This window comes from Brienomyrus brachyistius, chromosome 5 (assembly GCF_023856365.1).
Source record: "Brienomyrus brachyistius isolate T26 chromosome 5, BBRACH_0.4, whole genome shotgun sequence".
NCBI lineage: Eukaryota > Metazoa > Chordata > Actinopteri > Osteoglossiformes > Mormyridae > Brienomyrus > Brienomyrus brachyistius.
In genome coordinates, this window is record NC_064537.1 from 15,756,810 (window position 1) to 15,784,629 (window position 27,820).

The 27,820-nt window shown below is 52.2% G+C and overlaps 1 protein-coding gene across 5 annotated transcripts in view; it reads right to left on the bottom strand.

Annotated features, from left to right (window-relative positions):
* rptor (regulatory associated protein of MTOR, complex 1) overlaps positions 1–27,820 on the bottom strand; it is a 106,199-nt gene that overhangs the window by 22,376 nt on the left and 56,003 nt on the right. For 3 of the 5 annotated variants that reach the window (XM_049015392.1, XM_049015388.1, XM_049015390.1), the window contains exons 9-22: positions 23,672–23,772; positions 23,003–23,147; positions 20,760–20,835; positions 17,720–17,821; positions 15,613–15,696; positions 14,930–15,040; positions 11,803–11,877; positions 11,541–11,606; positions 11,003–11,194; positions 8,985–9,125; positions 8,003–8,123; positions 7,724–7,858; positions 7,220–7,405; positions 2,460–2,578 (exon numbers count right to left, since the gene is read on the bottom strand). In XM_049015392.1, the coding sequence (XP_048871349.1) occupies positions 2,460–2,578; positions 7,220–7,405; positions 7,724–7,858; positions 8,003–8,123; positions 8,985–9,125; positions 11,003–11,194; positions 11,541–11,606; positions 11,803–11,877; positions 14,930–15,040; positions 15,613–15,696; positions 17,720–17,821; positions 20,760–20,835; positions 23,003–23,147; positions 23,672–23,772 (1,654 nt within the window). The remainder of the gene's footprint in view (positions 1–2,459; positions 2,579–7,219; positions 7,406–7,723; positions 7,859–8,002; positions 8,124–8,984; positions 9,126–11,002; positions 11,195–11,540; positions 11,607–11,802; positions 11,878–14,929; positions 15,041–15,612; positions 15,697–17,719; positions 17,822–20,759; positions 20,836–23,002; positions 23,148–23,671; positions 23,773–27,820) is intronic. The other 2 variants (XM_049015393.1, XM_049015391.1) reach the window with 1 other exon arrangement.

Consider the following 27,820-nt stretch of genomic DNA (forward strand, 5'->3'; position numbering starts at 1 on the left):
TAAAGGAGCGTTATGTGCAGGACATACATGTGTAAGGTGAAAGATGCCAGTCAGCCCGGTTGGCCTAATGTGACCCCCTGTATAGATAACCTTGTCCCAGTGATTAAAACAGCGACTGTTGCTCCATTTGTAACAAATGTGGTACTTTCATGAGGGTTATATACGTAACTGTCCCATTCCCTTTGCCGTATTTTCATTACATTCCCGCGCATCGCAGGTCTGAGGTCAGATGGTAGGGGTGAAAACTTCTTTGCGTCTCAACAGAGTGGCTCCCTAGCACCCACATCTGCTTGTTCGTTACCAGTCATGCCGCAGTGACCTGGCACCCAACAGGAATAAATACTAAAATTCTGTTCATCAAGGATAGCGAGGCCGGTTAAAATCTTAAAACAACTGCTGGGTGATCTATTTTCAATGCCGCAAGCGCTTGCAGGAAGGGTTTTGAGTTTTAAAAAGGCTGCTCACTTTCAATACAGGCAAGAGGCGACAGAAGGTCACCAGCTTCAGATGAACTGGTATACGAATACCGATATGCACGTTTAAGCACAACTGCGGCAGAGACACGGCTGTCAACACTTGATTTTTCATAAGAAAAAGTTACCGAAGAAAGTTGTAGACGTTTGATATAAATGTTCCACACATCTACTTAACTGTAAGAATAATTATATAGGAGGCAATAAATAAAAAAAATGTATTTAAAATGAGCTTAAGTTGACTGCATAAAAGTTAAAAGTAGAAAAATATATACATCACTACAAGAATGATGTGAAGCTGATGTGAGAACAAAGGGGTTATTAGGGAATTTGTTTTGCACCTAGCTTGAGCGCGCAAGTTCCCATCATGCCTTGGGGGACACAAACATCAAAAAGAGATTGGACAGGGAGGGTAAGAGCACAGCTCTCCTGCTGCCTATTTAACTGCGGTTTAGAAACTTCACAAACTTTAGGGTGGGGGTTGAAACGTTTGGGAATCAGCAAACAGCAGGACTGAGGGGCTCTGAGCTCCGGTTCTCTCCCACCCCCCCAACATTCAGCTTTAAAGAGTGGCCCTAATTACAGGGCCGATTCTGAGCACGCCGGTGTCTCTCTCAGGCCACGTGGAATCACCCGTGAGAGCGGCCCAGATTAAGCGATCGCAGCCCGGTCTGGCAGTAAAACGCCCCTCACGACAAGGGATCGACGCCGGATTTTATGCTCTGAGTTTTCCTTTCATCAGAAATGCAGTTAAAACTTTAAGGGGAGGGTGCAGGCAGACGCCACCCCCCCCCCCCCCCCCACTCTTCCCTCCACCCACCCCAGCCTGGCGGTCTCTGTTTGAAGTGAGGAGCAGGGCTGCTGCGGGAGGGGAAGGCACTCGGGAGAAGAGAAGTGGGACGAGGGTCCGTAAGCGGTCAAACGGCATCTTTCCCAGGTCACATCTGGGTCCAATCCCAGGTCCACAGACAGCAGCAAATCCAAGATCTCAAACTTCAGCTGCCCCCACAGCGCAGGTGAAAAGTGTACACATGGTCCCACTGGAGTAGCATCTCAAGTCCATGTGGGAGGGTGACAAACGTACCAGGAAACCCCCCCCCCCATCTGACAACGGCCCCTGCCAAAAACACTGCCACTGCAGCAGCAGCTACAGGAAACGGCCACATCATCCAAGCGGAGCTGCCAAGTGACCTGCTCGCAAAGACGCGATCGGAGAGGCCCAGGTGGGACCCAGCACGTGCCTTCCCTCCCAGGCTCAGTGAGGTTCAGGACCGTGCGAGCGTGGTTGCAGGAAAAGCGCGCGCATTAAGAATTAAAGATAACTCGCCTGAAAATCTGAGGAAAACAGCGAGGGTCTTCACAGACCGCTAATGAAGTTTCTTCCGGGCGTGAAGCTCGCGACGACATCGAACGAGGGGCAGTTCTGTGACTGTTAGATATAATTCTCTCAAAAACAAACACGGCAGGTCCACCAATTTAGGCCAATAATGTGAGATTCACATTGGAAAATATTCATCCGGTCACAGTACATTGCTGATAAAATGTACATTTACAGTTGAAGAGGAGGGGAAAAAAAGACGATTAAGTTGGGTATCTGACGCTTAGGGACTGTTTATGCCAGCAGCAGAGATTAAAGGGAGTTCTGCACTGGGCACAAATGTGGTTATTACCTCCCTAACTTACAGCAGAGTTTACAGCCCTCTCCTCCCCGCATAGCTGAGCTTCAGGGACCAATTTCTGTTTAATTGCACTCACAAGGAGCTAAACGCCTTTGGATGTGGAGAGCTGGGTATCGGACAGGAGCGGCGGATGTGTTTTAAGGGCAAGACGTATACACAGCAGCAGGAAGATCAATGTAACACACACGCAGAACTACAGTCGACAGAATTCTCCAGCGTGTCAGAGAAGCAAAGAACTGGGAAGGGAGAGAGAATGGCATATGTGCAAGGACAGGAAGAGTGCAGAGAGAGGGAGAGGCAGGCAGACCTTGTAGGCGATGCTGTTGAGAACCTTCATGGCCAGGTCAGAAACCTCGGGGAAGGGGTCGGCGGCCAGGTGCAGCAGGACCCTCCATATCTGCGTGTAGACGCTGTTGAAGGAGACCCCTGAAAGAGGAAGTACATAGAGACACCCGCAGCGTCAGGGCTGGGGAAGGGTGACTGTCCTGCTCACTCTCCACGCTGCTCCATTGCATTTATTTATGTGTTTACAAGGTGCTTTATTCACCGACCGGACGGCCTTCGTTCCAGCCAATCACACAGCTCTCGGGGCGTATATAGAGTGCCTTCGCTGTGATGACAGCCTGGATCACGCTGATGGAGGAGGTCTGCCCTCTGTTCCGTCTCCATGCAGCATAGCGCGTGACCTGTCACAGCCACTTTGTTTATCTTACCCTGTTTTACCTTCATCACAGGTGACAGGATGGGGAGATGCCTGTCAAATGGCAAGCCACCCCCACCCCACTGCACCCCCCCTGGCATCCTACAGCAACTTTCTTTCAAGACCACCTTCTATGATCTGGGGTAAGTGCTGAATCTGCCCCCTTGTGGGGGGCCAGCCCCCACCCCGTGGCCCATCTTTTCTTTCCCTCGTCTGCCTCCATGGTCTATGCTGGCAAAGACAGACACTTCAGGAAGTGCACTGGGAACAGAGGGCCTTTGACGAGCCTTGGGAAGGCAGAAGGCCATGTTGGACCAGGGGGCCCATAAGGCTTGGGACAGTGACACTGGATAGTGCTGCTACATTTCCGCAAGATCAAGGTGATCCCCCCGTTCCGGTCCAACTGTGAAGCAGGTGGCAGAGTCTCTGGCTGTGAGGTGGGAGGACCTGTGTGTGTGTGTGTGTGTGTACGTACACAAAGGATACACGCACAGGTGCAGTTACAACAGGGCCTGCCAGCCAGGGAACACGGAGGCCTGTCCGCAGCCAGGCTGGTGGGGGGGGGGGGTTCTGCATTCAGAGCACACTCGCTGAACGTGTGGGAGGTTATGTAAGGATGCTAGGGAACACAAAGCGCTCCAGCAGAGAGGGAGAGCAGGAGGAGGCGCCTGAGGTGGAGGAGCCGCAGGTCCGTCGACACGGCGGTGCTGCCTGAGCCACGTGGGGAGATCCCGTTTACTGCCCGCGAGGCAACAAACGGAGAGAGACACATGGCACAGAAAGGTGTCGACGGTCCAGTAACATGCGACAGTGATGGCTGTTAACCCCCCCGGTCAGTAACGCGAGCACTTGACTAACAAGCGCCAATGATGGGCACTAACAAGAATCGCTAATCACAGGAGCTAAAGGAAGGCACTGACAATGAGCACATAGCCTCTGTCATTAGTTCCAGTAGTAACAAGGGGAACTAATAACTAGCTAACCGCAGGAGCTAATGACAGGTGCCAATGACTGGTGCTATCGGTGGGCGCTAACCATGGGAGTTAGCGGCAGGCGCTGACAGCAGGGGCTAACGACAGGCGCTAACAATGAACGCTAACCACTGGAGTTAACAGCAGGCGCTAACGGCAGGCCTGCCGGGGCTAACAGCAAGCGCTAAAAATGAGTGCTAACCACTGGAGTTAACAGCAGGAGCTAATGGCGGGCCCGCCGATGTCTGGCCTGTGGCTGCAGAGATTCTGCGCAGATTATTTTGTACAAAAAATATAAACTCTGCTCACTCACCCCCACCCTACCCCCCTACGGCAGAACAAAACCAAATGGACTCTGGAGCCCATTCAGAATCTGAGCCACGGGGTTCTGCTAACTGTAGTGTACATGGTAGGGGGGCAGGAACTGGAAATGGGCAAACAAATGTATTCCCAAAGTGTAACAGAAGTCCCTTCCCTTTGTCATGTCAGCTCTCCCTGCCTCCGACAACAGGCACCGACTTCGAGGACAGCATTCGGCCAGTGAGCACTGCGTGGTTGAAGCAAAATTAAAATGTATAACCATTTTCTGTGTGACTGCGGGTAGGTTTAATCCCCATGAGCACAGTGAAAGGCTCCTCTAGTGTCCAGATCCTCCTCACAGAGTAGAGCGCGGTTTAAAAAAAAAAAAGATAGTAAAACTCGCATATATAATGTATATAATATATAACCATTGCAGATTAAGTTCAAACATCCTAACCGGCGCTAACAAGTTAGCATGTTACGCAAAGGTGATTTATCTTATTCGACTCAACCCACTTGTGCAGATACTCATTTGTCCTCATCTGCATCCCGTCTTCATTGGGGTGGGGATATTGTGTCAGTGGGGGGGTGAGTGTACGTGAGACCGTTGGGGATGGGGGGGGGACAAGCATCCACAGTCCCTGACAGATGGCAGTTAGGGAGGACATTGTGAGCCCGCAATAGGAGTTAATACCCTGTTCCTCCCACAATGCCCCTGTGAGAATGACTCCACTCCGCTCGCACCTATACTGCATGTGCTCCCGTTAGCCGGGAGCGGCTTTAACACCACTGAGGACGTACCAGCACACACGTAGGAATGGCTTCAGGCCGGAGGGTGGGGAGATCTACCTGATTGGGCTGTTTCAGGTAATAACGGGCAACTCCGCGGCTGCTGAGAAGTGAATTTTATATTAAGAAACGCAACTTACTCAAGGCAGCAAACTGCAGAGTCGCAGGGCATTACAGCCGGCGCATCGTTCAATTTCATATCCAATTTAGCACAGTTCTGAGCAACGGAAATTGCACTGGGACCAAAAGAGTAGCGCAAACTCCTTATTATATGAAAAAATGAAATGTCAGTATGGTTATAATGCACTGTAGCAGCACCATAAATCCAGGACAGTCACAAAAGAATCTCACTGCCACATGGCTGCTTCAGCATGGGGTACAAGAAATCATCCTAAATTTCCCCAAAGAGGACCTTCGGAAACCGAAGCTGGCCCTGCCAGTTGCCTGACCCTCCTTTAAGCTGAAATCTGCATTCTTTTCTATTACCCCTGGCCATAGCTTCTCATGACTATTTGTACTAGTACAAATGTAGCGATTGCTCTCCTTCCTGATGCCGAGAGGTCCAGAGATCTTGACCCTGAAGACCCAGCCATGCCATGAGCTGCACCGAGCCGCACACACTCCTGATATACAGACACATGCTGCTCCAAGTACTCTCCATCGGCTCGGGGTATTAACATTACCCTTGATGGCAAACTCTCTCACACTGACCCAGCTCCTGGCCCGGCTCATTGCGACAAGACCAAAAAAATTCCCCAACTCCTGTTTTTATGCCAGGATCTCAGTGCCTTCCACCGACGCCAACTTGACTGTCCTCAGGACACTAAGGAACTTTTCGTCGTCGATATCCAGCATTCCACAAATGAAGCATGCTCCTACGATGCGTCGTGTAAGCAACGCCTGGCCCTTCCCATTAGGAACCCGAAGACAACCCAGATCCTGCTCTGCAACTTTCGTCCACCAGGGGTCCTCGGAGGCTAAACCAGCTACCAAAGCAACCTCCGTGACCTTCCAGTGTGCACGACCACCCCAGGAACCAAGACCTTCAGACACAGCTCACAGTCTAAGTCCACTGACTGACTCTCATGGAGCGGCTCAGTGGATTACAAGCTGCCACACACATCTTCGTCTGACCTGCCAAATCCCAAGGTTAAGGCTGGTAGTACGAACAGGGAGCCTTTTAGCAAGGAGGTCAAAGGTCACCTCTTAAAGTCACTCCATTTAAACAATGCGAGTCATCCTGGACCCTAACCTGCTACCCGAGATCTTCTCTAGTGGAATGGCATGTGGATGCTGATCATTTGGTTTGTTAAATGAGGGGAGGGGGGCTGCAGTTTACCCCTGGAACTGGTTCTGCAGTATCTCAAAGCCCAATAGAAACGTAAAAGCCATCGCCATACCCCCCCTCCCCGGGGAGTAAAATGTTTGCTGCCACATAAAACACGTGTCAGGATGCATAGAGAGGTCTGTCACTCAGCCAGCCTGGCTGCGCCCCCATGGAGAAGCGCTGGTGGAAGCACACCGTACTGGGGGGGGGGGGGGGGGGGGGTTTGCTGCGGGCTTTTCCCACCTCCGTCTGTCCTGCACCGACTCACGGTTCCTCGAATCCGTGCTCAAAACTGACTCTCCCGGCCTGGTTCTGCTGTTTACCAGACCTTAATTAGAGAGAGAAGGGGGCTGCCCCCCCCCCCCGGCAATACCTCAGCTCAGCGAAAAAACAAGAGAAACAAAGCCAACGAAAAAGGAGGAATTAGCACCATTACTTACAGACAGCATATTAGATTTCATAGAAACAACGTAGCTAAATCCAAAGATGTAAACTAAGCCAGATTACGGCCCCCCCCCCCCCCCCAAAAACCCCACACAACGAGGAACAGGCGATTCGTGACAGGAATGGATGTGCATGAGGAATATCCCCAATGTAGCTGATAATCATGGCGTCAGTTAGCCTGGGCATCACTGCGGTCTCAAGCCCTCGCAGCCAGCGCTGAGCTGGGTGGGTTTCATAGACCGAGGTCGACTCCGCATTTGTAATTGAAAGGCTCTTCGGATCAGACGGGAAGGGCAGTAAAATGCTTCCGCTGCAAAAGAACAGCATTAATGATGATGTCAAGAGGGGCCCCGCGGAGGGGCCTGTAGATTTCACATCGATTAAGACCGCATCACACATTTGCTCAGACAGGATGGGGTTCTAACATCCCTTCCACCATGTTTACTCGCTGTATAATTACCACTGGGGCAAGCACTGAACCTGATCAGACAGAACAAATACAGGAAACCTTGCAGGAGGCCCCTGGGGAGACTCACCGATGAGCGAGTTGAGGGACGAGTACGAACTGACCCTCCTCATCTTGTCGATGGTCTCGAAGGACAGGATGTACTCGTCGTTGTCCGGGCTGCCCAGCGTGCTGCTGGCGCTGCTGCTGGTGCTCAGGTTCCCGGGGGAGAAGGCCACAGAGCCCACTGCAGGCGATGGAGGAGTACAGCGGTCACCTGTCACGGTTTTTTTTTCTTTTCAGCTGACGGAAGTAGGAGCAGGATGAAGCCTAACAGCTGTGGGATCTCACCCCCCCTCCCCCCTCCCCACCAAAGCCCGTCCCATCATAAAAAAAAAATTAAAAATAAATTAAATCTGATATTCATGTAAGTTCTATGTTCAGCATTGTCTTCCTCTTGGTGAGGGAAGAAGGAAGGGGGGTGACAGCAACAATGATAGAGAGAGTGGGGGGGGGACTGTTAAAGCAGAGCCATCCTGCTGATGGAAGAGGTCGTGTAAAGGTCGTGTTGATGGGGGGGGGGGGGGGGGCTCACCCTCCTCACTGAGGTTCAGGTTCTGCAGGCTCTTGTTCAGGTTACGAGTGGTGGTGGCGGCGCGGATGTTGGTGTAGGAGCTGACGGAGCGCATGCGCGCCGGGCTTTCCCGCACCTGGCTCTGGTTCCCCGGTTCTGCAGATGCACCGAATGCAGGATATGAGGAGGATGAAGAGAACGGCAGGACCACATGATGACCTGGACGAGCCGCAGAGGACCGGCATGCATCACCGGGTCTCGTGCCGGTGAAACCTGCCGCTGGAGGGGGGGTTGGCGTACCCGTGGGGATGGCAGGGGAGGGCACAGCGTAGTTCTTCTCCTCTTCCATGAACTGCAGGGCCACCGTGCAGAAGTTGCTCTCATACTGGACTACCAGGTGGCTGAGAGCCACCACCAGCTCCTGGGAGCCACAGGGGACACGAGAGTCACTCACGGGCACCTCGCACGCTTCACCTCACACTATTCACCTCACAGGCACCTCACACGCTTCACCTCACGGGCACCTCACACTATTCACCTCACGGGCACCTCACACTATTCACCTCACGGGCACCTCACACTATTCACCTCACGGGCACCTCACACTATTCACCTCACGGGCACCTCACACTATTCACCTCACGGGCACCTCACACTATTCACCTCACACGCTTCACCTCACACGCTTCACCTCACACGCTTCACCTCACACGCTTCACCTCACACGCTTCACCTCACACGCTTCACACGCTTCACCTCACAAGCTTCACACGCTTCACCTCACAGGCACCTCACACGCTTCACTTCACACGCTTCACTTCACACGCTTCACTTCACACGCTTCACTTCACACGCTTCACTTCACACGCTTCACACGCTTCACTTCACACGCTTCACCTCACGGGCACCTTGCACGCTTCACCTCACGGGCACCTCGCACACCCACATGAATCAGTGCCGTGTGGAAAGTGTCTCCTCTGACAGAGTAAGAGTCTGATAAGGCCATTGACAGTGCATTTTTAACTTGTTTTTATATAGCCATAATAAAATCTTATTCATATTAAAACTCCTTTAACAGAGTTTGCCGGTGATATTTTACTGAAAGCCCCTGCTGTCAGGCAGACCTTCAGGGTATTTACATGCACAAGTGACGGATGATGATGTGGATGAAATCTGTGTGGAACTGAGGCCTGAGCTCTTGGGAGTCACCGGCGTGTGTGTGTGTGTGTGTGTGTGTGTGTATATGTGTACGTGCGAGTGTGTGTCTCCGTCACACACCCACCTTGCGCACGATGGGGCTCCCGTCGTTGATCAGCTGCGCCAACATCATGGCCACGTTATGATCGATAGTGGTGGAATGGTCTGTCCGCTCCGCCGAATTGCCCACGAAGGTGCCCAGGGCGAACACGGCTGCACAGCGTACCTGCATGCGAGTCACACGCGCCTTGGGGGTTACTGGGGGGGGGCTCACGTGATCAGGGATTTCGCTTATATATGACGGGGTGCAGAGGTGGAGAAAGACTACCACTTCCTCTCGCCGCACGCTGACCAACTTCAACCCCAAGTTCACGCGTGGACACCTTAAAAAGTTCCTAACGTGATAAAACGGACAGTAAAGAGGGAGAAACTCAGGAAAACGTGACAAAACACCCAGCGGATCAGATTAGACGGAAGACAATCAATGGATCCAAGCGGAGAGGAGATGGAAAAGGAGGGAGGTGGAATATCATATTCAAATGGAAAGTCGGACTGCCGAGTAGAGCAGCAAATTAAAATTTAATGTAATTTTCCTTCTATTATTGTCCTGACACAATCTGCACCGGGGGCCTCTGCGGAGTGTCACGTGCCCCTTTTCCAAGAGAACCCCATTAGCGGCATTGAAAAATACAAGCCAGGCATTGAGAAGAGGACCCGGGATGGGATGGTCCCAAAACGAGGCTTTGTGGACCTGAGCTTACCTGAAAATTAGGCCCGCCTTATGTGACACTAATATCACCATCGCACATTACGCCATTGTTACATCACAGGGCCTGCGATAGTTGGCTTTCAACCATCAACCTTAAGTTAAAACATTTTTACTCTGTCATAGGAAACAAAACTTAGCAAGCTTTGGCATTTTAATTATGGTTCCTTTTAAAAACATCTAGGATAGGTTTACAAAATCTGTTTAAAGTTTACCGCCACTGCTTTTACACGAGCTCTGCATGCGCTCTCCAAGCCGAATCATAATCATTTTCATCCATACTGCATGACTCACTCACAGAGTGCAGCGTGCTTGTGAGAAAATTTGCAAAAATAAGTGCGGAGGAGAAAGGCAAACAACAACTCATCACCATAAGACATTCACCTTCCACTGTATGGAAATATTTTGTATTCCATAAGGACAATATTGAGCAAAAGTGATTTGCTGACACTGCCCGTGTCTCTTGACACAACTCACAGCAACACTACCACCTTATTTGACAAACTCTATCGGTAGATAATTTCCATTTGGCTATAGCTTATTTAGTGTTTATTTTCAACAAAATTTTTTTGTTTTATAAATATCGCAGTATTTACTGGAAATTGGTGAACTTTTTCCAATGTCTTTCAGCCCTACTGGAAATTATCGGCGACTTGCTCGAGGGAGACAGAAGCACAATTTCCCAGCATGCAACACACAGCACGATGGGCTCTCCAGTCAACGTCGGTGTCGCTCTACTCTGCTCTCGACTGGCTGCACCCGCTGGCAAAACATCACCGCCACCGGCTGAGAGACAGGAGTTACTGTTTTAGGCACAGAAGGCAAAAGCCCCTAAGTAGGTCTGTCCCACTGATGCCGGCTGCTCAAACCAGAGGCAGGAACCTCAGGGGACCCGGACATGCCCTTACACTCTTCATCATCGGCAGCTATCGCGCTTTGGGTTCCCCTGCCCCTGCATTATTGTGGCAATCTCTCTTCTGTAAGATTTCAAGGTCAATATGTTTTTTTCACAGTGGGATTCCTCCTAAGATAAGTCTCGACGCTTTGTTACCATGATGCTCAGAGCTCAGATGTGTGAGAACCCCACCGGTCCACCTGACGGTGCATGGTCTGTAGGAGGTGGAGACGGACTTCTCTGCTCTCCACTAGACCTCAGCTCCTAATTGCTTCGGTTATCTGGCTGTCAAGACTCCCCGTCTGCTATTGCGGCTGTCAATCAGCCACTAATGAATGCACCTGCTGCGGAAATCTGCAGGACCCCACCCTGTCGGATCTGGACTCGGGGGCAGGGGAGCAACGGGGCCACCTGAGTGCGGCCGTAACCATGGCGCTCCCACCTCGGGGATGGGGTCGGACAGGAGGCTGTAGAGCTTCTCATGGGCGCTGTCTCGCACGCCGCACCAACGCGCCGAGTCAAAGTTCTGCCAGATGCGGCCCAGGCAGATGGCCACCCACTGGCGCAGCAGGGGGTGCGGGTCGTTCAGCTGCTCCAGGCAGATGGCGATGAGGTTCCCCTGCAGGCAGGCCTCCTGAGGAAAGCACGGGGGTGGGACGTCAGGGACCAACCACTGGAAGGGCACCGGAAACCGTAACGGCACCATGGCTACACGAGGGGCAGGAGTGACGTGGGGCGCCGAGGAATCATTCCAGAACCCAGTGGTGCCGGAAGCACCAGGCCGTAGATACGGCACGTAATCAAACAAGTACAGGGAGAAATGCGCTCATCTATAACGCAGCACGCAACTGAAATGTGCGTCTGGGAAAGAGGCGGCGCTGGTGGGGGCCACGAACACCCGCCACCACCCCATGAGGCCCTGGAGGAGGCCGGGAGAATTATTCCCAGGTTATGTTTGCTGGTTTCGCCATTGGACCCACCTGCCCAATGTTGTAGCTGTTCACAATCACAGCCAGGATAAACACTGCCATGGTCCGGTGCTCAGCCTGTGAACCAGAACCAGGAGAGATCCTTAAAGCGAGAGAGAGAGAGAGAGAGAGAGAGAGCGCACAGAGACCAGCGGGTAGACAGCCTACCATCCGGCACAGAAACGCAGGAAACAAAGCTACTGTCCCGGTGCGGATGGACACAGGCTTACAAGGGCAGCCTCACCATCAGGGCTGGAGGGGACAGGGTACTCACAGGCATGTAGGGGTCGGCCAGCACGGACAGGAAGTACTTGTGGCCGTTGTCCTTCACCAGGTCAGCCTGACAGGACTGCAGGGACAGGGGGGAGAAGCCACGTCATGGTTTGCGGGGGGGGGGGGGGACCGGCAGCTGTATCACAGGCGGCTGTTCGTGGCTCCTTTAGGTTTCATCCCGACAGAGGTCCCCCTCCATACCACCTGATGGGCACCGCCACCAGGTGCCCTGCCCGCTGATGGGATGGCCATGACCCCGAGTGTGTGTCATCCTCCCATAATCAGTCATCATGCTCTTCCTTTGTTATTCCCTTCCGAGAACCATTATATGCCTGCATGGAACAATTAACTCTCCCCCCATCACGCAAAGAAAAAGTGGTTCAGCCGGAAAACCCTAACGAAGCGTGTCATTAATCTCATCCATGCTGCTGCACGCTTGGGGAAGGGGTGTTTACAACCGGGGGGGACTTTGCTTCCAGAGGGATGCAAACAGGGGGTGGGGGGAGAGCGAGACTAACGAGCCCGGAGCTGCTGCTCTGCCATTGTGGCCCTTCCCCCCTCCTCCCGGATATCACACTTTTTCTGCATTCGGATAAGCAAGACCCCTCCCCCATATAAAACATGGTGTGTTTGTGTGTATAAATGGGGAAGGAATGTTCAGTTAATCAAGTTATGTTAATTATTCAAGAGCAGTGCGGCGTCACTAGTCAACGTCCGTGAGGGCGGAGCCAAGCGGAAAATGCAGTGTCCCCTCTCGGGTAGAACAGTGTGCACGGTACAGGATGTGCCGATTGCAAGGTGATATGGCTAAAACGAAGGGGGGGGGGTTACTGCACCAGCGCGTTTGTGGGGGGGGGGGGGCGCTAAGGAAATGGGCAGCATATGGAAACCGAGTTGGCAGGAGCAAGCAGCATTTTCAGCAGAACATATTAGCAACTCCATACCCCACTCAGCTCTGAAGGGGGGCGTGGCTGCATTCAAAAAGGCCCCAAAGCACTGGCCTGCTAGCATCCTGCTTTGGGTGCCATTCCCAATCCTACCCCCTCCCCCGCCAGGCTACGCCCTCCCTTCCTCTGAGACAAAGTGACAGGTGATGAATCTGACAGATCCGATGAGCCGGCTGGCAGTAATCAGCACTGGAGTAACCTGCAGCAGCCCATTTCCCCTCAAACTCGCTTTACGGCACCAGGAACGACTCCTAAGTTGTGTCCATTCCCCAGACATAACTGAAACTAGCTAGCGACTTGCTAATTACCCGCTCTGCGAGGACATCCTGTTTATAAAGGAACGGCTGACATTACGTCCTGTCGTTATTCTTTTATGAATATGGGCACAAACACAGAAAAAACCCAACAACGTGGAGAATTTTAATATTTATAAGAAACCAAATCAAGTCAATAATAACAGTCCTTAATGTTAATATCTCAATCTGGATGACTTAGCATCTTTAAATGTCAAAATCATTAAAACTGGTGCTCTGCATCGCCAGAGAGTAGCGGAGGTAAGGTGGAGAGGGACGCAGTTTTGTTGGGTACCATAGAGGGAGGGGGTGCTACAGGGCGGGAGGAGGGGTGCTGAGGGACTGCGCGCCAAACGTGTCCTTGGGGAGGGAGGGGCCGCGGTATCACATGCACTTGAGAGTGAAAGGGCTCACATTGACCCCTCTGCCACTCAGAGGAGAAAGAAAGGACCCTGGCCTCTCAACAGACCTTATTCAAGCTATTTTTGCCTTTCCAATTACTGGCTGCACGTCTCTTCAGTACACAAGTGTGGTTGAGAACACCATTACATCCAGGAAAGGGATGAGGCATTCTGAGCACCTGCTCAACAGATCTGGCATCCCCTGGGTCCTACACACCCCCATTCGCCCCTCTGTTGTCATTAAATCCATTGTTTAATCAAACACCACATTTCATATATTTATCATACCCGAACACAGGTGCGGGGCGGCATGGTGGTGCAGTGGTTAGCACTGTAAGGGGCGGCATGGTGTTGCGGTGGTTAGCACTGTTGCCTCACACCTCTGGGACCCAGGTTCGAGTCTCCACCTGGGTCACATGTGTGTGGAGTTTGCATGTTCTCCCCATGTCGTCGTGGGGTTTCCTCCGGGTTCTCCGGTTTCCCCCCACAGTCCAAATACATGCTGAGGCTAATTGGAGTTGCTAAATTGCCCGTAGGAGTGAATGTGTGTGTGAATGGTGTGTGTGTGCCCTGCGATGGGCTGGCCCCCCATCCTGGGTTGTTCCCTGCCTCGTGCCCATTGCTTCCGGGATAGGCTCCGGACCCCCCACAACCCAGTAGGATAAGCGGTTTGGAAAATGGATGGATGGATGGAACACAGGCGCTCCTCTACTTACGAACTTTCAACTTACGAACTTTCAGACATACGAACGAAGACGACCGTAAGTCCAAATTGTGTTTGTTGGGCTCTCGTTTCCTGTCCGCAACATCAAATATTGTTCTGCGTGCCATTTCCAACTTGTGTGAATTCTGGCTGCTACTCCCACCGCGCAGCAGCGTATCTTGCGTGCGGTCAAAGTTTACTTCGTTTTTATTGCAAAATATTCTGTGCATCCATTATCCATCATGGTTAAAAGTGAGAAGTGAAAGACTAGTGATGATAGATTTGAGCACCTTTAAAACGATGATGAATAACAACTTACAAACATGTCAAGTTACAAACGGCCAGATAGAATGCAACTCGTTCATAAGTAGAGGATCGTTTGCACCTATTTGCTACTGAGAATGCTTTGAACATCTCTTTTTTTCTTCACATGAACCCAAAGGAGATCAGAGGAGGGACCCCACAAGACCTGGGATATTTCTCAATACAAATGCAAAGATGAATTTGGAGCGCAATGAATCATGGGACCGGGATTTTTACCATCCTCTGAGTTGTGCCAACTTCTGTTCTTAGCTTTGGAATTGGTCTTTGGCAATGGAAGACGACATAAAACGGGTTCATAAGAACACAAGTATGGTCAGTTACACATATTGAGAAACACCCCTGGTAATAAGGAAGAGCGGCGATTCAACAGCCCACGTGAGCCCCCCCCCCCTGCTGGCCAACTGGGGAAGATGTTGCCAGGGTTTGGATCAAAATGGCAGCTGTTTTGAGGGCTACTCACGCTGTCCACGGCTAGGATCTTGGCCCAGATGAAAACGAGGAGAGGCCGTAGCTCACGGGCCGAGCTCTGCAGTAGCTTCAGCACGTAGGGGAAGATGCCGACGGAGAGCGCCTAGGGCAAGACACACGTCGTCAGCTCGGCACACGCAAGTGCACTGCCCCAAACTGGCCTTCTTACGAGGCATCTTTAACTATTTAAATAACTAAACTTCCAGCTGTACAAATAAGGTGGAGGGGATTAATATTAAGCTCTGCGGGTCGCTTTGAGATAAAAGGAGGCAGACAATGCAATGGTTTAAATAATTTAGTATTAACTGTTGATATCTGCAAGCGCTTCACTGATTCATTATGCAGATCAGCTTATGGTTGGGTAGCACATCAGCCACCTGCGACACGGGTGGGGGGAAAAGGGTACAGGAGGACAGCCACATGGCTGCTGAGGTATAATCCTCCGAATGATAGATAAAACGAACAAACATGAGCTCCAAAGTAAAAAGTAGGAGCTAAAATGTGCAGAAAGACCAGCGTGAGAGGTGCGTGAGAGGTGCGTGAGAGAGGTGCGTGAGAGAGGTGCGTGAGAGAGGTGCGTGAGAGAGGTGCGTGAGAGAGGTGCGTGAGAGAGGTGCGTGAGAGAGGTGCGTGAGAGAAGCGTCACGCCTGACCTGGCCAGATCCACTCACTCACCAGGCTGACTGCCCAGGGCCCGAGGTCCAGGAAGCGGCCCAACAGGTCCAGGGCTCGCAGTCGATGCACCTGACTGAGGAGGACCTGTGAGAGAACAAGGGGCGATCGATCGGTGAGGAAGGCTGGCACACTGAGACCTAATGTGGGTAGCTGAGTCCATGTGTGTGTGCGTGTGAGTGACAGTGTGTGTGTGTGTTGGAATGCCAGAAGGTCTCTGTAACCTATCCAAGTGTCTCGGTGCAAGTGTCCGTGCCCGTGTGCGTCTGTGCCCGTGTACGTCCGCGCGCACATGCTTGGCACGGGTGAGCACGGCAGCAGAGCGGGGGCCAGATGACGGCACTCCCACGCAGCACCGGCCTGCTGCTCCCCTGGACCGGTACAGAAGGAAGCGGACTCAGCACCGCCAACGCGGGAGCGGATAGACCCCCTCGTCCAAGGCTATACTTAGCATACCCACAGAGCGGTGTCACTGGCGGGGGAGGGGAAGAGCCGGGAGGGGGCAGCCAAACCAGCACCAGCACCGGGGCCCAGCCTCCCAAAAGGATAAGCCTGAGAGAGCTCAGGTCATGGGGCGGGTGGGTATGTGGAGAAGCAGAGCACGACCTGCTGGGAGATTATTGTGGCATATTGGGACACCCGGTACCCTGAAAATGTGGGTCCATCCAGCCATGACTCGAGGCCAACCAATGACGGTAACGTGCCAGAGCAACACTAAGGCCAGCCGCTAACAGGACGAGCTGAGCGCGGTGTCGCTGCTAGCGCCCTCACCTGGCGGACGGGAAGAAAAAGGAGGCCGGCCGTCGGGGCGGGGCAGGAATCAGACTGTGCAGATGTCCGATCTGCATAGCCATGGACGGCGAGGTAATTAGGGCGACTCGTTTAGAGGGGGTGCTCTCGTGCCGCCATATGTGCACTTGGCCTGGCTGTGGCGGGGCAGCACTATGCCCGCATGCATGTGTCTGGTGTTCATGCACCACGTTACCACTGTGGACTGGGAGGTTCCCCTGGAGACCGACAGGACACGATGATGACATCAGCTCAGCCAGCATCCCTCTGGATTATTCTTCCCAGCTGCTAGAATACCCCTCCGCCCCCAGTAAATCCAGAGTCTCTTCACCCGATTAGCATAAGGCTTTGAAGATGTGTGGGTGTACGGGTAGGGGAGGGGCCTCACTGTAAACACGGGGGCCTCCTTCTCAGATGGTTCACAGCTTTCTGCAACCATGTCTTACATAACAGATTTATTTTTTAAACTGGAGGGTGGGGGGCACCAACTGCTAAAGATTAAGGGGCATGTGAAGGAGGAGACAGTGGAGATTCATCACTGTGCCCTGCGAGCGCATTTTAGAAAAGGTTACAGAAAGTGGGAAATGCGGCGTGGGGCCCAAACGAGAGCCGGGCCGGGCGGCACCGGGGGACGGCGGGCGGCTCCAAATGCCACCACTAAATGGGCAGCGGCCTGTGGGCCGGCGTGGGGGGGCTGGGGATTTGTGTGTGTACCGGTAGCATGCTAATGAGCGGCGGCCGGAACGAGCACAGAGCGGAGAGACACCGCGCTGATACCCTCCGGCTGCGGCTCCACCCCCAAGGTCTCATTTAGCAGTTTTTTTTGTATGTTTTCATAACTTTTCAGGAAAAAAGGTGAGGAGGAGGGGCGGGGGAGGGCTGTGCAGGGGCTCAAACCCGGAGCTGGCCGATGTGCCTTTATTAACCCAGATTGTCTGGGCCCCATGATAAAATGTCACCTGGGCCCCCCTGCCGGATTTTGTGGCCCCTGTCTAGGCACCCTGCATTGGCCAGGGTATGCATGGCCCCCCGACGCCCCTGGACGCATCTCCATCAATCCACACCGACAGCAGTCAAGACTCAGACAGGCAGATATCCCAGCATGCCTTGCTGTCCCCTGCCTCCTCATCGCTCCCTGCAGGCAGTGGCTGCTGACTCAGGACGAAATCAACTGAGCGCAGGGCCGTCTGTGAAGCGCATCGCAGTCTGCGGTGGGGGGCGTCGATTTGGGGAGACAGAGCACGACAGGGAGGCGGGAGTGTCGCACCCTACAGAGCGAGAAACGGCAAGGCGGTGATGACTCCCGGGGGGGGGGGGTTACCTGCAGGACGATGGGCAGTTGCTCGGGGGGGTTCCTGTTCTCCACCCCCATGGTCAGCCAGACCTGGAAGGCCGTCAACTGCTCCGCGAAGAAGGGGCTATGCTGGGGGGGTAGAGACGTGTTAACATGAGACAGCAGCAGGCGCGCACGCGCACACGCACACGCACACACACACACACACACACACACACACACACGCCTCCCTCTGCCACAAACAAAAAAAAAAATCACAATGACAGACAGATGGACACACAGACTGAAAATCCAGTCACACACAGGCGGAGAGACAAGAACGCAGCTGTAAATAATGAAAGAGTATCGATTAGTATGCTGGGATCTTATATAACGCCTTACATAACCAGAGCGCATCCGCCGCCGCGATCGGGCTGCACGCGCTCACACAGCACCTTTCCCACTCATCTTCCGTACAGACAGCATGCTCTATTAATATGGGGGGGCCAAATGAAATGCCCCGCCCCTACCCATCATCCCTCACTCTCCTATCATCAGTGTTGGCTATGGAAAAGGAGTCCTTAAAAAATGGCAGATTCCCCCCCGACCTGGAATGGCCAGACTACCTGCAGCGAGCTGGAGTGCCACCAGCCATTCATTGTCAATCTCTGACAGGTGTGTGTGTGTGTGTGTGTGTGTGTGTGTGTGTGTGTGTGTATCCGTATTTTTAGACCTTGAAGGTCAATTTAACTATCGCATCTTGCTGGTCCAATCACAACCAAATGGGCTCTCAGCTCCAAACATACAGCACCAGTCAGATATGGACCTCGATTCCCCAGCCCCCACCCAGCCCACTGCAGTGTGGGCTCACCTGAGGAGTGACCTGAGGCCAGGTGTGGCGGAGGCACTGGAGTTTAAGCGCTACCCCCCCCCCTTTAAATCCGCGGTACGTAGACAGCAGGTCTCAGAGATCTCCGGAAGGTATTACCTCATGTCTGAACGCTGACACGTCCTGACATGCAGGGTGACACTGAAGTGGCGAAAACTACGCCTGGTTCTTCCTGTAACCGCTTCCTATTTCCTCTTTTGTTTTGCCACTTGGGAAATGCTGCTGCATGTTTATCTAACTGGTGCATCGCAAAAGATTAAAGGAGCAGATGAACAACCCAAATATATAGTTTTTATATAAGTAAACAACTAAACAGACCACAAAATGTATATAAAACTGGCATTCTGTAAGCCCTGCGTTTGCCAGGAGCAGGGCCAACCAGTCACGTGCGCAAGACACGAGACGCAAGATGCACAACGCATGGAAGGTAGGCAATGGCGGCAGAATCGCCCCCGGCCTCGGGTGCGAACATATTTTATCGTCATGGTTTCCCTCTTAATCTATAGGCACACATACTCAGGCGCCATAAATGCACAACACAAAATATTTAAACTAATACTAATTTCAAATTAAGTGCATAATAGATATAAAAAAGTTTTTGCACTGAACTTGATCATATATTCTACATGCACCCAGTCTGGACTGTGGGCACCAGCACGGCTCTCGCTGTGCAATGCAGGGCTGGATTTTTACCTTCAGGAATTTCTTTTGATCACAGACTGAGGTGAAGCATTGATCTGGTAACCGAGATCTGATGCTGATGCTGAATGTTAACAAGCGAATTCAACTCTATAGAAATGTGGAACATCTGATGGAAGAACAATGCTTTACCACAGCACCGTTCCTTGCCGTGTTCTTTTCCCAGATATTCCGGAATGAGCTCCAGATATTCCGGGATCCTCAGCTAATTGGGACAGTCACTCATAACGGCACTAATTTCAAAGGCAGAAGGTATGGCTTGCGAATAATGAAACCGTTTGCAGCTAATTAAATTTCTAAGTGATGCCAACTTCCAGTAACTGCACCTCCATTTGTTCCAGAGAGCGATCATCTACCGCCTGGTCATACTGCCGGAGGAATGACGCCTTCAGATGGAGGAAGGTGATGAAGGCCAGAGCTATTCTCGGTACCCTGGACCACTGTCAGGCGCTACCGATGAGGCAGCGGCAAAAAACTTTGGGGCTATAACTGGTATAAATATGTATTATACCATTTCCCCCGATGACTCTTACCCAGGTGACATGGCTAAAAGCCATACAGAACAGGCCGTACAGTATTCAAGGCACGTCATCGCCTGTGACAACCCAGGAGCGAATGTGCCACTTATCACTTAAGTGTTGGCCCCCTCATTTAAGACCTTAACCTTTGGGGAAATCTGAATGAGAGCCCAGGTCAGCACCCCCCCCCTCCCCCCAAGGCAGAATATTCAGAGTGGAACGTCAGATTATACCAAGTTCATCCTTCCCATTTAAAATTCACACTCGTGTCCATAACATGAAATCAGTATAGGTTGAAATTTATGCCTATATTGCCAGCTGGTCAATACCTGCATCACCTGCCCACCCCCCGAACTTCTGCCCCCCCGTCGTCCCTTGAACAGGTGGGGGGGGGGGGGGCTGCTTTAGGTGAGCGATCATGGCTTGGCTTGATTCCCCACCGCAGGTTCCGGAATTATCCGACCCGCTCCTGATTTAACAGGCTGGCCGGATGCCTGCGGCGATGCCCCCGCGTTATGAATCTATCGATTCTGCTTGACGTGATCCGCCGCTGCACAAATGCCAACAAAACACACCGCGCCGTATTTCCCGTTACGAAACGTAATAACGTTAATGATGAGGCCCTTTCCCAGGAGGCCCGGCGGCACTGATGAATGGTGCAGGAACGCAGAGACGGTCCTGGGATGGATCTGTGTGGGCGGTGAAGCGGGCAGGCAGTGAAAGCAGCCCAGTGGAACAGAACTGGATTCCGGAAGGAAGATGGCAGCGTGCCCCCCCCCCCCCCCCCCCCGTCTCCCCCCCTTTCTAAACCAACATACACTTATCATGAAAAAGTGAAAAGTGAGACGGGAAACACCGCCCACGGAATCCCTCTCCTGGGCCGAGGGGCGCCTTAACCGGAGGGGGGGGGTGAGTTCTGAGCGAGCATTTGCAGAGCCCCCCCCCCACGGCCTCCAGTACAGGTGGAAAGGCTGATACTCACTCTGAAGGCGGTGCCCTCCTCAATGATGGTGGGTAGCTGGGACAGGCAGATATCCACAGCGAGGTCCCACGCCTGCCTGCAGGAGGACAGACCGGGGTCAGTATCCGCCGTACATTTGCTGTCTATGTGCCAAGCGGGCCGGTCAGACCCCGAGGTCGGAGGGAAACAGGGGCACTTCCAGGACTCTGCAGTCATATCCTCCTGAGCAATATTAATATCATTAATAATACTGGCGGCTACTGGAGGGGAGGCTGTCCAGAGCGCGATCTCTGATACATACCCCCACGTCCCAAAGACACACCAGGGTGGCTGAAAGGCAAAGCAAAGGCAGCAAACAGCAATTAAGCATTTGCACAGGGAAACGCTGCCCAGCTGCTGCCGGTTGTTCGTGGAGCTATTAAAGAGCTGCCGGGCAGGTCCGCCGATGGCCCAGACCCCCCCCCCCAACCCCCAAATGTTATTTGCCGCGGGAATAACAATGGCAGTCGGCGTGCAGCCGTTGTGTGGGGAACCATCGCTTACAAGTCCTACACAGCCAAGAGCTGTACAAGGAACATAAGAAGGACATTCAGGGTGCTGGGGTGGGGGGGGGGGGGGTTCTGCAGGATGGTAGCTGGGTAAAAGTATAAGAGAGAGAGAGAGAGTGGAACACACCGCTAAGGCCATAAACGCGCGGAGTCATAACACACACCGCTAAGGCCATAAACGCGCGGAGTCATAACACACACCGCAAAGGCCGTAAACGCGCGGAGTCATAACACACGGCGCTAAGGCCATAAACGCACAGAGTCATAACACACACCGCTAAGGCCATAAACGCACAGAGTCATAACACACACCGCTAAGGCCATAAACGCGCGGAGTCATAACACACACCACTAAGGCCATAAACGCACAGAGTCATAACACACGGCGCTAAGGCCATAAACGCGCAGAGTCATAACACACACCGCAAAGGCCATAAACGCGCGGAGTCATAACACACACCACTAAGGCCATAAACGCACAGAGTCATAACACACACCGCTAAGGCCATAAACGCGCGGAGTCATAACACACACCGCAAAGGCCGTAAACGCGCGGAGTCATAACACACACCACTAAGGCCATAAACGCACAGAGTCATAACACACACCGCTAAGGCCATAAACGCGCGGAGTCATAACACACACCACTAAGGCCATAAACGCACAGAGTCATAACACACACCGCTAAGGCCATAAACGCACAGAGTCATAACACACACCGCTAAGGCCATAAACACGCGGAGTCATAACACACACCGCTAAGGCCATAAACGCACAGAGTCATAACACACACCGAGTCATAACACACACCGCTAAGGCCATAAACGCGCGGAGTCATAACACACACCGCTAAGGCCATAAACGCGCGGAGTCATAACACACACCGCTAAGGCCGTAAACGCGCGGAGTCATAACACACACCGCTAAGGCCGTAAACGCGCGGAGTCATAACACACACCACTAAGGCCGTAAACGCGCGGAGTCATAACACACACCGCTAAGGCCGTAAACGCGCGGAGTCATAACACACGCCGCTAAGGCCGCAAACGCACGGACCCATAACACACGCCGTTAAGGCGTCTAATGCACGGAGTCATAACACACGCCGCTAAGGCCGTAAACGCACAGAGCCATAACACACGCTGCTAAGGCCTCTAACACAGCGTGTTTCAATGCAAAAGCTCACTACGTGCAAATTCGGCACTTCTGTGAATAGGCACGCCACAGAACTCTTGGTAAAACACACGAATGGGCGAAAGGTGGCACCGTGCATTACGTTCCCGCACTCAGCCGGGTAACACCTTAAAGGTACAGGAAAAGGTTATCGTGCCTGGGGGCTTGAACTCACACAGGCTCTCCTCTTTTAAGTACCATCAGAGCTTTTGATTGCTCCCACTTTCTCTCTTTCTACTCCAGCTGTTTGTTGCTTTGTAGTGATCAGTCTAACATCAGTCGCGCTCCGATTCTCCTTAAATTCTTGTCAGAGCTGAGGAAAGGCAGAGCTTGAACTGATGTGAATTTCCGTCTCAGTAAAACCGCAGGATGTAATTTCATACGCTGCGTTCATTAGTTTGTAGGAACGGTGTTTACAAGGCCATATTTCAGTGCTGTCTGAATGCATCAGAGATACGCGTTTGAGATACACGTCTGGGATGATGGGTGGGCAGGCAGGCAGGCAGCCATAGCGTATCCCAGGGCGACGGCTGGAGGCTTTACCACATGGCGTGCATGTAGGTGGGGGGCAGGCGAGGGCTGCTGACGGGGGTGCAGTTGTACGACCTCATGATCCTCTCGGCCAGCAAGAAGTTGCGGAACAGACTGGCCACCAGCAGATCCTGGCGGAACAGCTTCTGGAAGAGGTCTGCAAAGACATTGGGAGAGGAGGAGGGGATGAGCACAGGCTTGGTCAGCGCTTACAGATACTCTCCCCTGGAGCAGAGCATCTCACAGGCTCGCTTCACCGGGGGGGGGCTCCTCATGTGTCAGGATCGCCTCAGTCTCCCTATGAGGTGAACTACACTCCATACGCTTTGAGTGGGCAGGTGCCCTCAATTCCAGATGATTGATTATCATCAGGTGCCGCTAAACATTTATCCATCAGCAATAATTACGATGTGAAAGAAAATCAAAGCTTGCTAAGAACAAGCCCCCCAGTGAAGAACTCCAAACAGCAACCCAACAGCCCCGGCACCATTCGCAGCTTCAAAGCCCATCTATCTCACGGCATATGCTCACTTGGCCTAGCCAATAGAAAAGCTTCTGAGCTTCAAAAAGCCCTGCAATTGGACAGGCACACTCAGGCCTGACGCCCTTAGCTCAGAAGACACGGGGCAACAGGCGCCAAAGAGAGGGATGAGCGCGTGGGTGCAGACCAGCCCCGCTCACCTCTGGGAAGCACATTCCAAGCTATGGTGTCTGTGATGGCTGTGAAGATCCAGTTGAGCTCCCCCAGGGGGGTGCGTCTGTCGTTCAGGCGCCCCGGAATCCTGTTCGTCAAGAGACAAACACAGACAGAGAGACACAGAGAACTTCAACCTTAAATACCGGCAAAGCATGCACTGCACGCACCTTCATTAACTGAATATTTTGCAATTTCTCCCATTGTCAGCCCTCAAGACAGGGTTCCCTTGAGGACGTCATGACGGACGGAGACCAAGGCCAGTCAAACAGCTGCCGCTTCTCCACCCGTGCCCATGCTCCCCTGCAGACATCCCCCCCCGGTTACCCCCAGTGAATATCAGCTTCACTGATACCCTTCTCAGAATCCACTAGACCTACCTCGGCTTCTCCGTCAAAAAATAAGTAAAACTACACAATGACTGCCAAATGCAATGGATTCTAACTAAACAGGAAGCTCTTTGACAGTCATGTACGCACGTTGCTTTTCATTTTATTAACCAGAGCTGGGAGTTTCATGAAACAAATGGAAGTAGACTATCAAAATACTGAATTATTTATTTTAGAATCATTATTCCGAAATGTCTGTTCTGTGCATGTACCAGCAGCCTGTCTCGGCTTCCGCCCTTAGCTGGGGGGAGGGGCGGGGATGGGTGGCAGTAGTGGAAGTTAATGAGAGATCCCACATTTGCACCACTCGGCTCGGTCTGAGCATGTGCAGACAGAGTGAGCTCAAGCCTGACGCGAATGAGAATAAAACATCAAAACGCACCTGAGCCTCTGGGCCGAGTTTGCACGGGCGGCACCAAATGGCCCAGATTAAAACGAGCGGCGGGATTCTGTTTGGTACACTGGTACCGGTACAGAAGCATGGGGGTGGGGTGCGCGAGAGCAGACAACGCAGAGCTTTCATCAATATGGAGAGGCTTAAGAAATCACCTCCACTGATGGCTCAGATCTGCGCATTTAATAAGGGCTGCGGCTCGGGGTGACGTAATCACCGAGGCCGCCCCCTAGTGGCGAGATGCGGAAGCGAGTGGCCGTCTCAAAACGACTCCGCGGGCATCTGAAGTACAAAACAGACCACTATAAATTATACTGGTCACAAGTCCTATTTGACGCTTATGATTGGCAGGGAGGAGTGAGAGGAAATGCAGTGAGGATGGCCTGCGCCAAAACGCCCCACAGTGAAGGCGACCGCCAAGTCCGAAAGACCGCAACAGACACGTGGCAGGTGCCAGCATCCAGAAAGGAGGAGAGCCCTGCAGAAATGCTCAAAGGGTGAGGGAACTGGGTTTTCCGGATGTATAACGGTGCATGACAGCAGCAGGACGAGAGCCTGAGGGAGAAGCTGCCTCAATCTGTAAAGCGGGGGATGAAACGCCTTCGCTCCCAGAGAGCTGCACCATGCAGCCGGCCGGATAATCCACTGACGTCATCCAGCATGGGCACCCTGCCCCGAACTTAGTGCAGGGACGACCAAGGGGAACGACGATATTGCAGAGCCAGAATCAACTGGGAGTCGGGTTAAGAGGAGAAAGAGAGGAAGGGGGCTGCTGGTGCGGGTAAAGTGGAATATTATAGGAGAATATTAAATAGCGGGGAAACAACGCCCCCGTGTCAGAGTGCATCTGAGGCCTGGCCTTCAAAAGCCGACGCCCCAAAGCCCAGCAGCGCCCCCGCCTAAAAGGCACCGATCCACCATCCACGCGCCAGCAGAGGGCAGCTTACTGGTGTTCCGAGGGGGGGGGCTGCTTTTAGCACCGCACTGACAGCATGGGGGAAGCAAGCTCTCAGCACCAGCAAATGCAACGCAGGAAGAGTGTTTGGGGGGGGGGGGTGGGCGTCTTCAGGGATCAGAAACATCAGTAAGAAGAGGCTTCATTTCCTCTTTTTTGGCAAATGTAGGCTTTTTAATGGTGCCATACATGGTTTTGTTTGACAATGGGAAAAACAGCATTTCACTGTAAGGACGCCAAGTTCGATAAACCGCAGCACGTACCTCAGAAGAAGGGAAGGGAGCGATATGGTGGGTGGGGGGGCGCTTAAGTGTCCCAAAGCATCCCTGGCTTCCCAGTAATACAACCAGACTGCAGCCAGGCTACGGCAAACGGCATTCGCCGTGTGTCGCCATTAACACTGTCCCTGTAAATCCCATTAAAGACTGGGGACGCAAACAAAATATCTGAGCGAATTATTTATTTATGAAGATTTAGCAAAAGCGACCGCGCATTTACAACAGACGATCGTCGCGTGGCCATTTTCTAGTCTTTGAAATGCCAAAAGTGCATTACATTTCACCACATATAAAACTCATTTCACTATGGTTACATTAACCTACGGGCTTCTGAATATTTCTGGAACTTTCTGTTGGCTGGTCAGGGTGAACGGGACGAGGGGGGCAAGGCACTGGTGGGGTGCTACGGAATTTCTCAAGCGAGCGCCGTTTGCTGGAACTTCCCACGGCGGAGGAGATGCCTTCCTAAATCTTTGCCATCGATTTCAATATCGACTGGGCGTTTGATTCAGAATGACCTTAATGCGACCATAAAGGAGTGCGCATTCAGCCGTTTATCGCACTTACTCAGCTGCGGTGCAGCTGCCAGCCAGCTCACCGGAGACCAGAACCGACACCCATCCCTGACCCGGGAGTGCTGGGAGCTTTTGGTGTTACAGGGTATTGGTGCGAGTAAACAGTATAATCGGTGCAAGCTAACAAGGGTATCTATGCCAGTCTACAGGAGTATCGGTGCTAGCGCTTACATCCTGCAGGAGTATCAGTGTTAGCTTACAGGAGTATGTATGCCAGTCTATAGGAGTATCGGTGTTAGCTCTTACATCCTATAGGAGTACCAGTGCTAGCTTACAGAAGTATGTACGCCAGTCTATAGGAGTATCGGTGCTAGCTCTTACATCCTACAGGAGTATTAGTGCTAGCTTACAGGAGTATTTACACCAGTCTGTAGGAGTATCGCTGCTAGCTCTTATGTCCTACAGGAGTATCAGTACTAGTTTACAGGAGTATCTATGCTAGTTTATAGGAGTATCGGTACTGGCTCTTACATCCTACAGGAGTATCAGTGCTAGCTTACAGGAGTATATACGCCAGTCTGTAGGAGTATCGCTGCTAGCTCTTACGTCCTACAGGAGTATCAGTACTAGTTTACAGGAGTATCTATGCTAGTCTATAGGAGTATCGGTACTGGCTCTTACATCCTACAAGAGTATCGGTACTAGCCTACAGGAATATCTGCCCGACTCTAGAGGAATATCAACGCTAGCTTACATCTTACAGTACAGGAGTAAGATGGGCAATGCGGCTCTCACACCAACTGCGCGAACTTCAGCTGCCTTCCCTGTCGGAACATGTAAAGCTAAGCTAAGGAAAGGTACCCAGCGCATGCTGCTCATAACTTTACGAAGAACATTACGAAACTTCAGCGATTCTCTTTTTCCATCTTCCCCCCCGCCCCCAATCAGAGAGTGCTCGAAATTACAGGCGCACATTTCCTTTGCATGGATTTTCCCTCTTTAAGAACCCAATTTTCGACCTTCCCTCCTGGGGGACACGTAGAGCATGCAGAGTGGAGAATAAAAGTTGCATCAGTGCCGACTGTTTATTGGGCCCATTTATATAACCTGCAAAGACGCCTTTGACACCAGAACGGCCGCCGGCGTGCTCATTTAGCCAATCGCGGCTGCATGAAGCTCTCGGTGTTAAACCCTGACCCACTGGCCACTGTGGAGCTCGCGAGCTTGTTAGCGTTATGCAGTAACTGCAGGTTGAGTCTGGCCTTTAAAAGTCTTTGGGGTAATCTCTAATCTAGAAAGAAGAAAAAGAACAACTCAAATATGTTTTCATTTTTATTTATTATTAATACCATCGATTTTGGTATATTGAATTTTACCTTAAAAATGTAACTTTCTACCTGCTATTGTGCATGGCCAACTTCTTAATGTGGTTCAAATCCGCTCACGCAAAGCCTGACCACAGGCAGGCAGGAAAGGTAACAGATGCACATCAGACTTCTGGGAACTGACCGGAATGTCCATCAAACGCAGAGTCTAAAGCGGGGAATGTTCACGCCAGCGATGTTCCCAAAGACACCTACGGGAGATACAAGTTTCCACCCAACC